Source organism: Cenococcum geophilum, assembly GCF_001692895.1.
Source record: "Cenococcum geophilum 1.58 unplaced genomic scaffold K441scaffold_17, whole genome shotgun sequence".
Classification (NCBI taxonomy): Eukaryota; Fungi; Ascomycota; class Dothideomycetes; order Gloniales; family Gloniaceae; genus Cenococcum; species Cenococcum geophilum.
Genome location: NW_027137575.1, coordinates 668,904 through 682,640, shown reverse-complemented (window position 1 = coordinate 682,640; position 13,737 = coordinate 668,904). Strand labels below are relative to the sequence as shown.

General features: G+C 36.5%; 2 protein-coding genes across 2 annotated transcripts; one reads left to right on the top strand and one right to left on the bottom strand.

Moving 5' to 3' along the window:
- Positions 1–614: 614 nt before the first annotated feature.
- Positions 615–815, top strand: K441DRAFT_556752 (uncharacterized protein; the record flags this gene model as incomplete). Its single annotated transcript, XM_067643344.1, has 1 exon — positions 615–815. A coding segment is annotated over one exon (201 nt), but the record flags the coding sequence as incomplete, so codon positions are not given.
- A 2,035-nt stretch (positions 816–2,850) lies between these two features.
- K441DRAFT_658681 (uncharacterized protein) lies at positions 2,851–4,063 on the bottom strand. Its single transcript, XM_067648398.1, has 6 exons — positions 3,888–4,063; positions 3,628–3,815; positions 3,319–3,441; positions 3,243–3,276; positions 3,163–3,194; positions 2,851–3,054 (listed from the first exon to the last, which is right to left on the bottom strand). The coding sequence occupies exons 2-6, from the start codon at positions 3,628–3,630 to the stop codon at positions 2,917–2,919; spliced, it is 330 nt and encodes a 109-aa protein (XP_067504784.1). The 5' UTR covers positions 3,631–3,815; positions 3,888–4,063; the 3' UTR covers positions 2,851–2,916.
- Between the last annotated feature and the right edge of the window lie 9,674 nt (positions 4,064–13,737).

Sequence of the window (13,737 nt, the reverse complement as noted above, 5' to 3'; positions counted from 1 at the left end):
GTAAAACCTTCACCGCATATGCAACCTTACCAAAAGGTGGCGCCGCACTTCCAAACTTACGCATACCCATCTTACTATTAAAAACTATCGTTTTCCTAACTCCTAAGACCTAATTCTGCCTACCTAGCGAGCTAGAGGTAGACTTGTTCCCCTCATTATCCCCTTTATTCTGCGATAGAGGCCTTGGCAAAAGGGGTCCTAGCGTATAAGCGAAGCACGGACAAGAACACCAAAACTACTACGGAGGCAGCGTTCAAAAGTTCCTGGCCCCCCCCCTGTTGTAGTGGCGTGTGCTAGCCTTCAGTAGCTTAGTGTGGCGTAAGCAATACTTGGCGCGCATAACTCTCCCCTTAATACTATACTCTATGAGCTTTTAAAATACATCAAATCCTTATTATATCTTACTATTTGTAATAGGTAACTCATACAATATCTGTACAAGGGCTCAGGCCCTTACTATAAAGATTTGTGGCAGCACAAATGCCGACATTTAAGCCGCCACTAGAATAAGCGTCTCCCGTATTAAATCGGTCGTCCAAGAAGCACGGAAACGCGGCTTTAACGAGGCCAAAAGCCGCATAATTCTTAATATCTACCTTAGAGATGCACCTTGATTAGGTCATCCAACTAAACGTACGTCCGGTAAAATTCAAGAAGTTATTAAGAAGGTCCGTTGTAACCGCTATGGCAGAGAAAAGAGTACCGCGCAACTTAGTCTTAATACTAATATTAGCGCTACAACTATATGGCGAATCCTTAAGTCGCAGAACTTCTGTAAAACTAAGCCTACTTATAAGCCCGGCCTTTCAGCGTAGATAAAAAAGGATAGGCTTGAGTTCTGCCTTCGCTATAAGGACTGGACTTTAGAGGATTAGATAAACGTTATCTAGAGTGATAAGACTTTAGTTGTTCTTAGCTATCGCCTTAAAGGCTATTGCGTATAGAGGCAGCCAGAAGAGCGCTTTCTTAGATCTACAATAAGACCTCGGTGGAAGGGCTATTCAGAGTTTATGTTCTGGGGCAGCTTCTTATATTATAGAAAGGGCCCCTGCTATATTTAGACCCCCGAGACAATATAACAACAAGCTACTGCAATAGCTGATCTTATTAGAATTAACGCCGAACTTAAACCTATCGCGAGAGTAGAATGGGAGCTTACTACCGCCATAAGGAGAACGGGAATTCGAAATCGTATAGGTAAGAAACCTATATGGAAATAGAACAAAAGGCACAGTAAGCTGGTAAGAGGTGATGGCAAAGGAGTTAATTGGTATCGCTATATAACGTTTATTCTCACGCCAAAGCTAATTCCGTTTGCTTAAGCTTGCCAAAAGAGTCTTCTAAATACGCTAATTTAAGAAGATAAGGCTCCCTCTTACGTTGCTAAGTATTACGACCTTTTAATAAGCGCTGCAGAAGTTTAACGCCTTACTTAGTGTGGTAATTTGCCCGATATAAATATAATAGAGCCAGCGTAGCCACACCTTAAGAGAGTTACTACTAAGAAGGGCGCCCTTATAGCTTAAACGCCTGCTAAGAAAGCCTGGTATAAAGCATAGAGGGAGCTAGAGTAGTAGCAAATTCAGCGTTGGATTAAGAGGATCCCTCGCTATATATAGGAGATAATAAGGCTTAAGGGAGGTAATAAGTATCGCGAAGGCTCATTAGATAAGCCACGTCGACCAGAGCTACTAGACCACTATGTTCCGCAGTACAATTAGGAGGATATATCTGATATTAAGGAAGAGCCACAGCCAAAGCCAAAGCTAAAGCCACGGCAGCGTGCTCTAAAGAAGGCACCAGCAGCAGCAGCGGCTAAGAGCGCTGCTGGCGCTGCTCTTACTGCTATCTTCGCAATATAAGAAGCTTATAAACCATCTCAAGAACTACCCCAAGAGCCTCTAGAGCCACCTCCTAAATTACCTCTTAAACTACTATAAGCTCCACCTCCAGAGCTACAACGAAACCTACGACGCCGCCTACCAATTAAGCTACTTAATAAGACGTTTATTAAGCCCGAATAAGAGCCACAACAGCAGCAGGAGCTATAGCAGCAGACTAAGTTATCAAAAGAAAAGAAGCCACGGCGAGGTAGTGGACGAGGTGGCGGACAAGGTGGCGGACGAGGTGGTGGACGAGGTGGTAGACGAGGTGGTGGATGAGGTGGTGGACGAGGTGATGGATAAGGTGGTGGATGAGATGGTGGACGAGGTGGTGGGCGAGGTAGTAAGCAGAAGCAGTAATCCTATATATCACCACATTAGGTGGCTATTATGATGTTATATATCTACGCTCTCGTCGTAGAGAGCCAAAATCCATCTTCTATACTAGCCTCCTTCCTAATTTGGAACGCCAAGAAAGCGTTTTTGTGGCGCATTGGTGGCGCATTGGTGGCGCAGGGGGGGCCAGGAACTTTTAAACGCTGCCTCCGTACTACTACCACTACTACTAATACCAAAACTACAAAATATAGACTTTTCCTAGGTTTTTCTTCTATAGAAAGTAAAAGCCTAATAAAATAGGGGGTATAGGTACTTTTCTATATCTCTTTTAGTCAGACTTTCCTTAGTAAGAGGAGGATTGCCTTTAGGGCTTTTCTGCTAGCAAAAGCCTAACAAGTCCTTTTTTTTAGTAGTTTTTTCTACTTCTAAAAGGAAAAGAAAATAACTACGCTAGTCTTTTTTAGCTAGTTTTTCTACTACCTTCTAGCCTAGTCTCCCTCTACGTAGCCGAAATAAGTGTCGGTTTGGGGCACGTGCGCACCCACCAAAATCATACTTCACGATCACAATACCACAATACAGCCAAATTAATTCAATATCGAGTCATCTGCCCGTCAGCCCTAATGCACTTATGTAGGCGCTTCGTGTACCAGCTGTATATCTCTGCAATCTTCTTCTGATCTACTTAGTTCTCCTAAATATCTATAAAACGCTCTAATGCTGTATCCTTTTCCACGCGCTTTAAATAAAATTTCTTCTTAATAGGATAGGCTAAGGACTCCATAATTAATAGATCTGGTAATAGACTAGGCAATATTAGAAGCTTTAAGTCCTATTCCTTTACCTAGGCTAAAGACTCCCTTAATTTATGCGCTAAATCTATATCCTAGCATAAAGTAATTCCCTTAATATTAAACTTTAAAAGAAGCCATGGCAACACCTGCTCGGTATTGGCTTTTAAGTTTATCTTACCTACCTAGTTATCCACCTTATATAAGAAGAACTTCTTTTAGGTCCTACCAATAATAATAAAGATATTAAACAGTTTAAGATGCTTCTTCTCTTAGGCTTTCCCCTTTTTATCCTTTTTAGTAACCCCCTTCTTCCTATAAACATTCTGTGGTAAATAGCGGTAAAGATTACTACTCCTTCTCTTAATTCTATGGGTTTCTTTAGCACCTAAATTAAAGTAATATTTATTATAAAAAGTAATATTATTCTAGTCCTTGGGATGAGGTCTTTCTTCTAGCTATAAATAGCACTAATTCTTTCTTCTATCTGCCTATTCTAGGTTAAGCTACTTCTCTTCTTCCATCTTTGCATTAATATACCCTTTATCCTTTTTTATGGCTCTTTAAATTAGCTTATTTCTAAGAGGTTAGCGACCTATTCTTTAAGTTAGAACCATTAGAAGATCTTTATAATTTAGGGCCTCTTAAATAATAGTCTGCTATAGGGCTGATTTTAAGTCTTAATTAAGATTGGGGTTGTCTAAATACACGGTAATAGCGTGGGTGTCTTCCTTTATAAGAGCTTAATTTCTCCCTCTTATTTTTAGCCTAGAATTGTATATAGTTCTATATTGCTTTAAGGCCATAATACATTACTAAGAGCGCTCTGTAATTCCAGTAGCCTACTATATAATAGCTGGAGGAATAGCCTTACCCAGTAATTGGCCAAAGATTTTGGCGTAGAGAACTCCTATGCGTAGAGGAGTCTTTAGATGCTTATTTTCCCTAGCGTTGTGGTATAATTCTGGGGGTAGGGTAAAGTATTTTGCCCGCATCTTTCGGGATGCAGGCTCCTTGGTAACTCGGGTTATAATTAGTAATTACAGCGAATAAATTTAGGTGCGAAATGGTGGTGTTGTGAGGTTTGTTATGATTGTGAGGCATACTCAGGGGGCTTTGTTTGGGTGGGGCGCGCACGTGCCCCAAACCGACACTTATTTCGGCTACGTAGAGTCTCCCTAGAAATCCTCTAGTAGGATTAGTAAGGAAAAAAGGTAAAAAAGGATAGTAAAAACTAGCAAGGCTTTTTGCCTAGTTTTTCACCTCTAGGACTAGGAGATAAGAGACCTAAGGAGGTTATTATCTACTGAAAAAACTAGGAAACCCCCCTATAAAATGTCAAAGAATCCTTAGGCTACTAAGCCTAAAAAGCCTCCTAAAGACGATAATATAGAGACAAGTAATAACGAATTCACTTTCCCTTTCCCCTCTTACTCTAGCCTATTTAGGATAGGAGAACCTTAGGCTACTAAGCCTTCTAGAGGTAAAGACACTATAGAGACAAGCGAGAACAAACTCTTAGCTACCTTACCTACCTCACCTACCTTACCTACCTTCTCTTCCTCTTCTCTCCCGCCTTCTCCCTACCCATCTAGGGAGGACGTAGAGAAAAAGAATAGAAGGAAAAGAAGGCAATCTTCTTCTAAAAATAGAAAAGAGAACCAAAACTAAGAAGGCTACTAATACCTAAGCCTATTTCGGCTAGTATACCTTCCTCTACCTCTTCTCCAAAACAGCACCTATAAATAGCTCTATATAACCTAAACCAGGCCTATATAGGGCTAAAAGAAGAAGAAAAAGAAAAAGAGTAAGTTAAATTACTAGGGGACTACGTACAGAGTGTCTTAGGAGGAGAAAATCCCTTTACAAAAGAAAAGGAAAGAAAGGAAAGAGATGTCCTAAAAGGACTAGTAGAAGAAGTAAGAGCTCTCCGTAAGGAGGTAGCCCTAAAAACGCAAACCTACGCAGAGAAGCTAAAGAAGGGCCTCTCTTCTTCTACTTTTGCTCCTTCTTCTTCTACTACCTCTTCCTCTACTACCTCTTCCTCTCCCCCTCCCTCCTTATCTCCCCCTACTAGTTCTACTAGCTCTACCTCTACTAAAGGAAAAAAGAAGCAGTTATAAGAAAGGAGACTAGTCCTAGTTACAGACCAAAAGGACCAGCCTCTAGATATCTTCTCTTTATGAAATTAAGTTAATTAACTATTTATATCTAAACTGCAAATAGAGAAGCTAGTAATAGCTACTATAGCTAGAACTAGAGAAAAGTAGAATATTCTCTTTATAACTACAGAAGAATATAATATAGAGTATTTAGTTAAACATAAGGAAATCTGGTCTAACTGCTTCTCTTTTAAAAGGGAATAAAAACTAGAGCCCTGGGCTTAGGTAGTAGCTTACGGCGTCCCTATCTCCCCTTTCCTAGGAGAAGGAGGCTCTAAACTTCTAAAAGAAGAAATAGAGACNTTTAATCCTATTAGAATACAGGGANTACCTAGATNGATCTNATCTAGGGAAAAGAGATATNATCCANNAACTAGGTTCGGCTCTATAGTCTTTGCTATAGAAAATAAGGAGAAAAAACAGGAAATCCTTAAGTAGAAGGAAATCCTAATTGCAGGGGTAGCTGCTAAGGTAGTTAAATACCTAAAAGTCTCTCCTACTACACAGTGTACAAGTTGCCAAAAATTTGGCTATATAGGAGATAGATGCTCTACTAAGGCCTGTCAATTTTGTGCAGCGGTATATTTATCTAAGGACCACTCCTGTTCTACTTATAATATAATAGGAAGACCTTGCGAGCATACTACCCCTCTTTACAGCAATTGTAAAGAAAATTACTTTGCTAATAGTAAAGACTGCAAGTCTCTTAAAGCAGCTAAGCTAGTATATTAATAAGTATAAGCTTAGAAGGTTCTATACAGGAAGAAGAAGAAATCTCTCTAGTTTCTAAAACTAGGGGAGAAATCTCCTTTATACAACACAATGTAGGAAAAAGACAAGAAGTATAGCAAACCCTACTAGAAATAGGATTTAGGAAAAAAATAGATATTATTTTAGTATAAGAGCCTAGTACCTAGAAAGATAGACAAAAAGAATCCTACTTTTTTATTCTATATCCTATATTTAACCTAATCCTCCCTAGTAATCTAGCTATTTAACCTAGAGTAGCTATCTATATAAGGAAAACTATTTCTAGTATTCTATAATATAGAAATAGGGAGGATATCTGCAAAGATACAGATATTATAGTATTAGAAATCTATGGCCAACTTAAAAGATTTCTACTATTTAATATCTATAATNAGAGACAACTNGACAAAAACTCTAGAACCTAAAGAAGTAGTATAACTACTATCTCTAGGGCCATTCTAGAACTGGAAATAGATCTCCCTTTTGTACTAATAGGAGACTATAACCTACACCATAAACGGTAAAACGCGCTAGCTAGGAACCCAACTAGGGAGGCTAAAGAACTAGTAAACTGGCTAGACAAATATAACTACTAACTACTAAATTTAGACGAATAGGAAGGGACCTTCTATAGATCTAATATAAGGGAAAAGTCTATTATAGACTTAGCCTTCTACTTAGGAAACTTCTAAGAAAATACCTGGGATAATTGGACTATAATAGAAGAAACAGGATCTAATTACAAGACTATAGCATTCTCTCTATTTACTAGAGAGATATAAAGATACCTAAACCCTCTTTAAGAAACTCCTTTCTCTATAAAAAAGGCAAACTAGGAGCTTTTCTCTACCTCTTTAAAAGAGTAAGTTCTAGAGCTAGAACTAGAAGCGAAACTTTTAGTACTAGAAGAACTAGTAGGAGAAAACCCCTATATAAAGATAGGAGAAAAAGGTCCCCTAGCCTCTCTAGAAGATTCCTATAGACCTAGGGATAGAAGCTTAAGTATACTAGTAGATAATCTAGTAATAGATCTTACTAGAGGTATAAAGCTAGTAATAGAGAAAGCTATCCCTAGATCTAGAACCTGCGAATTCTCTAAACTATGGTAGAATAAAGAGCTTCTAAAGAAAAGACAAAAAATGGCAAAACTAGGAAGACTTTAAGAAGAACAACTTACTAGAAGTTCTAGACTAGAAGCCTATAAAGAAGCCAAAAATTAATACTTCTATGTAATAAGAGAAGCCAAGACTAGCTGCTAGAATAGCTTCCTAGAAAAAGCATAAGGAAAGGAAGTCTTTACTACCCTAAAATATATAAAGGAGAGAACATTGCGAATAATCCCTAGTCTATAGTATAGTAAAGACGGGACTACTAGACTAGTAGAAAGCTTTAAGGACCAGTGTAAAGCTTTTACAACTACTCTATTCCCTAAACCCCCCCCTTCTACTAGCCCTATAGAGTGGAAGGACTATATAATAGACAATAAATGGGAATGGCCAGAATTAGAGAAAATAGAAGTTAAATAAGCAATTTTCTTTAGCTTTAATAAAAAGGCTCTAGGACCAGATGGGATATCTTTTACAATTCTATAAAAGGCCTACCCTACTATAGAAGATCTTCTATATAGAATCTATAGGATTTTGTTTATCCTAGGCTATCAGCTAAAGGTCTAGAGAGAAGCTTAAGGAGTTATTCTCCCTAAAGTAAATAAGGAGGACTATTCCTTACCAAAGTCCTATAGACCTATCTCCTTACTAAACTACCTAGGAAAGACTTTAGAAAAGATCTTTNCTACTAGATTAGGATATCTAGCTAGTACTACTAGCTTACTTNAAGATTCTCAACTAGGAGGAAGAANANAGCGGTCTNNAATANACGCAGTCTTATTACTNCTAAATAATATCNAATCTAAAAATAGTAGGAAAAAAGCTAGANAAAGGATAGCNACTACGTTATTCCTAGACGTAAGAGGGGCTTTTAACCATATCTCTAAAAACTAGCTTTTATCTATCTGTAAGGAACTAGGACTACCTATAGCGTTTATATAATAGGTAGCTACTTTCCTTAGCAATAGAAAGCTATAGCTCTCCTTTAATGGGTAAATATAAGAAAAAGTAGAACTAGAAACAGGGATACCACAGGGATCGCCTATATCCCCTATTTTATTTCTACTATATATACGCAATATCTGCAGCATATAGATAGAAGGAGCCTACTCTCTTAGCTATATGGACGATTTTGTAATTACGGTTACCTTAAATTTAGCTAAGTCTAATTATAAAAAGCTAGAAAGAATAGCGCTAGAGCTAATATCTAAAGCTAAGGAAGCTGCTATTAGTTTCAACGTTAGCAAAACAGAGCTTATATACTTCTATAGTAAACGCACTACTATAGAAGAAGGGTTAAAGCTAGGAGACGTAGAAATATCTCCTAAACCCCTAGTTAGGTAGTTAGGGGTATTTCTAGACTCTAAGCTTACTTTTAAACAATATATAGAAATATAAATCTCTAAAGCAAAAACAGCCTTCTATTTAATTAGAAGACTAGGTAATACATAAAGAGGTCTATCTTTATAAGCCCTATGACAGCTCTATATAGCTTGCGTTACCACTATAGCAGATTATAGTGTATAATATTAGTGGAAAAGCAAATCTAGAGACTACCTACTAGATAGGTACCAATCTCTATAAAATAAGGCCCTAAAACTAGTTCTAGGAGCGTTTAGAGAATCTCCTAGCTAAGCTATAGAGATTGAAGCCTCTATTCCTCTTTCTAGAATTAGATTTAAAAAGCTTTATAATAACTACGCATTAAGAATCCTAAAATTTAAGGAAAACTATATAATTAAGAAGGTTTATATAGAAGAGATTAATAAAGATAGGGATAAATTAGCAGCTAATTCTAGCTCTAGTTCTAGCCCTAAAAACTCTACTATAAAGTACCTCTTATAGCTAAAGATATAGCTACTATCTTTAGCCTCTAGAGTTTAGCAGCTAATTTAAAACTGGAAAATAGAGAGAATCTCTTTAGAATGGCAAAAACCGTGGTCTCCTTCTATCTCTGCATTCTTTTCTATCTTAAGGGGTAGTAAAGAAGAAGCTGTATAAGAACATCTAAAACTAGTAAAAAGTTTATAAGAATCCCTAGAGTGGGACCTAGTAGATATATACTATATAGATGGCTCTAAAGATAATAAATTAAATATAGCTGCTATATATAAAATAGGGGAGAGAAATAGGATTAAATATGCAACAAACTAGAATCTAGGACCCTATATAGAAATTATAGACGCAGAGCTTTATGCAGTCTATAGGGCCCTAGAACACCTAAAATAATAAAGACTAGAAGAGAAATAAGTCTATATCTTTATAGATAGCTAAGCGGCTATTAAAAGATTATAGCTTAATTCTCTTATAGGGGGGCAAGAACTAGTCTTTAAAATTACGCAAAGCTGTTCCTATTTAGCTAGTAAGGGGATCTCTATTAACTTCTACTGGGTTCCTAGCCATTTAGGAATCTATGGGAACGAAATAGCAGATAAGCTAGTAAAAAAGGGCCTTTTTAGAAGAAAACTATAATTTTTTTATACCTCCTTAGCCTATATAGGGAGAGCGGCAAGAGAAGAGATACTAGAATAGTGGAAAAACAACTGGCAGCAGAATAAGAATAAAGGAAAATACTATACTAGGATCTGTAAAGGAAGCCATTCCTTTTCTCTTAAAGCCCCTAAGGATAAATATCCTAAAAGGCTACAATCGGCTTTCTTCTAGCTAAAGCTAGGAAAAGGCTATTTTAAATCCTTTACTAAAGTAATAGGAGAGGATAAAGAAGGTAGATGCTTTAGGGAATGTAGAGCACTACAAACTCCTAGACATCTACTACTAGACTGCAACCTATATAGGGAAGAAAGAAGAGAAATGCGAAAGAAACTAGGCTCTTCTCTCTCTCTAAAGAAGCTATTTTGTACACAAAAAGGAAGAGAGGCGCTTTTTCTATTTCTAAGTAGGACAGGGATAGCTACTAGAAAGTGGCTAATAACAGCAGGATCTATAGGAGGTAACTCCTACTAGGCTCCTAGAAAAGAGATATTAGTAAGTAAAAGAACAGAAATAAATTACAAAAGAACAGGGAAAGGCGTTAGGATTTCTTATTTCTTATAGTTTTCTACCGTTTTCTTATTCCCTAGTAGTTGCTTGTAACTTAGCATTTTACTAAGGAACTATAAACCCCTAGTTTAGGGGCTTATAAACTACTAGGATATAGTTACTAGTATATATTAAGCTGCCCTAAGGGATTTATGTATATAGGACTATAGCGCCATAGCCTAGAGGCTGCATGCGTAGTATTGTACGTAGTATAATACAATGGATATATAAAAAAAATTAAAAAAAAAGAGCTTAGTATAATATAATAAGCTTATATAAATGTCTCTAAGATAAAGCTTATAGATTGCTACTATACAAAGATACTAAGCTAAAGAAAAGAAGAAGAAGGTTTTTAGGGGTTAATATAAATATAAAGGGGTCGCTAAGGCGCTAGTAATAAGTGAGCTAATAGCGACTTTCTATCCTGTGGATAGAAAATCCTAATTAGTTAGTAGAAGTTAGGGTTAGTAGAACTTAGTAGGTAACGCGCCGTAGCACTGTTATAATAGGCTTTAGTAAAATTAACTAATCTAGTAGACCTTTATAGAAGCCAATTAGGCTAGTAGAATTTGGTAGAATTTGGTTAAAGCGTCGAGTTTTATCTATTAAGTATTTTATTAAGATATTTCTACTATAACTAGGCTAGTCCTATTATTTTACGGAATATCCCCATAATACCTTATATATATCTACCTATTTCCACTAACTTAGTAATTAGAGACCAATTACAGGACTATACCGCCGCAATTTATAGCAATCTGCTATATTCTACTCTATTTTACTAAGTCCGCCAAATCCTACTAAGTTCTGCTAAGACTACTCTCTGAACCCTATTCTGCCCTATATATATATTAACTAAGCAACTAAGTTAATATTATATACCCTTTCTTCCTATTTCCTTACTTTCTTTCTTTATATAATATTTTAACTTTATTATATAGTTTATATATTTAGCTTAATAATATCTACTTCGCTATATATTATTATTGCTCGTACTTACTCTATAATACTATATTACGTTAACTACCTATACTACTATTAAAATGCAAAATATACCTAAAGCTCTTATAATGGCAGCCGACATACTTACTATACTTAAAGAGTAGATAGTAGGTTTATAGATATTCTTTATAAAAGGCCTAATACTATATATTATTCTTAATTAATATTTAACACGGCCTCTATCTAGGTCTATATAAATGAATACTATTAAAGTTAGGTATAAAAAACCTCTAAGGGAGACGTAAGAGGTAATATAGTATATACCCCTCTAGATAATACCTGTACTATATTAATAGGAGGAAAAATACTATTAGATCGCCGCTTTGGGACTCCTATAAGGGAGTGCCCTAATTACCTATCTTGCCCTATCTACCATTTATACTATACTTCTATTTAAATTAAGAATACTATAAAAATTAATATTATCCTGCCCTTGCTCCCATTTAAATGCCCTATATATATACACGCCTACAGTTCTCCTATTTATAGTATAATTTCCACCTTAAAGAAATAGCGAGACAAATTTAAACTATAATAGAATTAGATATCTTGTCCTAGGGCCCTAACCTAAGTCGTCTATATATATCCCTAGCTAAAGATATAGAGAAAGACGAAATACCGCGTAGGCAAGTCTAGGCTACTAAGTAGGATAGGGAATAAAAGGCTTATTATAGGCTTCCCGGGACGTATACGGTTCGATTACTATACCATATATAAGTGCTATATTTAAGTGCCGAATAGTATAAGGGTATACTATATAGGAGAAAGGGGGGACGCTAGATGTAGATGCCGTTAATATAAATAAACTAACGCGTATATAAAAGACGTATATAGCTATGTGTAAGCTTTGCAGTGTATGGGAATTGAACGAGCAACTTAATTGTAAATCTATGGAAATCAAGTGGTATATATACATGAAGACGGCGTAGGAAATAAGATAAAAGGGGAGACTAATACGTAGTTGAAACAGGGTAATATAAGGTATACGAGGTATACGAGGGTAGTGCTGATGCTGCCTGGAAGGCAGCATCCTGGTTTCTCGGCAGGGTACCGTAGTCGGTTACACTATGCCTTAAGCCTTTTTACTATGGCTTACCCTCCTAGCGAAATTTTTTACACCATTACCACGTCGTAACGCCGGTCGCTGCGTAGCCGTATATATATCTCTAAGTTTGCTTTAACAGTCTATTAACACAATCCTAATAAAATACTAATAGTACTCCTAGGTTCCTAGGCTCTACCGCGTGGAGATATAAAAGCCAAGTTTTATAGAGCCCAAGGCCTAATACTAATAATTAATTAATGCCCTCTAAGAAAAAGTCTATAACCTTAAGATGCCTACGCTAGGGCCCTAAAACCAAATACTATCCCTAGAGGCTATTATATGGAACACGACCCCTAAACTAGTAGCAGTTATTTACCCTAAACCAACTACTATACTATAATAATCTAAAAAACCACTAAACCCTTTAGTATTTACTAGTAAATAATAAGAGCTTCGGTTTTTTTTAAGCCGGCTTAAAAATAAGCCAATTAGTGATACTAATCGCTACCCAACTAAAGCTGACTAACTTTACTACGCCTTAAGTTAACTAGAAAAAGAGGTAGCTAACCTTATTAAACCTTTTTAGCTAGACTTAATATAAAGCCTAGTTAGACCTTTTAAAGCTATATACGGTAACGTAAACTACTAAGCTACCGCTTAAAAAAAGATAAACTATATAGCTTAAGAAAAGAAAGGTTTCCTAGTATCTTTTCCTAAATTTAACCATTATATAAAGGAAATAAGAATAACGTATTAAGCTAGGCCTTTACTTTAAATACAGAAGTACGGCTTATATCTTAAGATACTACTCTATCCCTATACCTTAATACAATTATAAACAGCTAATACTAGCAATTATTTACTATATTAATCTTCTAGTTACTATCCCTAATCTTTATCCCTAATCTTTATCTAGTTTTAGCCCTATATTTAATAAGCTACTTATAAGGACAGAGCTATAACTAATATTCTATAGGAACCCCTTCCCGCTTACTACTAAAAGGTATATTTTAGAGTTAAGTTACTCTCTAGGACAGCTATATTATAGGATCTCGTTAAATATATTAGATATTATAACCCCTAACTCTTAAGATTATAGTATAACCATTAACTACTATCTTTAGTAGAAAGGCTAATAGGCTAACGCTTAAGTCCTAATTAATATAGGAGCTAGCAGTATAGTATTTATTAATAAGATTTTCGCGTAAGATAATAGATTTACCCTAGGCTCGACCCGCGCGCTGTATGACGTTTCCGCGTTAGCTCTAGTGAATCCGAAGACCAGTAGGTGTAGGCCAAGTCACCTCGTACAGATGCAGAGTCCGATTTCGACGGCCCTCTATTTAAATATAAAGGCTTTATATTCACGCGTCCGTGCGATTTATAAAGCCATAGACGCGTGTTACATTAGCATTCTTTCTGCTGAACTTTTTAAATCTAATCTAACGCTCTTGCAACCGAACGGCGCCTAATTACATATCGGGTTAATATTCTCGCTTACTGAATTGCTGCGACACACTGAACCGTCTTCATCCTGTAGAAACTTCACCACGAGGCCTCCAGCCGGCCGCTGCACGGGCTCTCCTTACTACTGCCGAACGTAAATTATTTCATATAAGC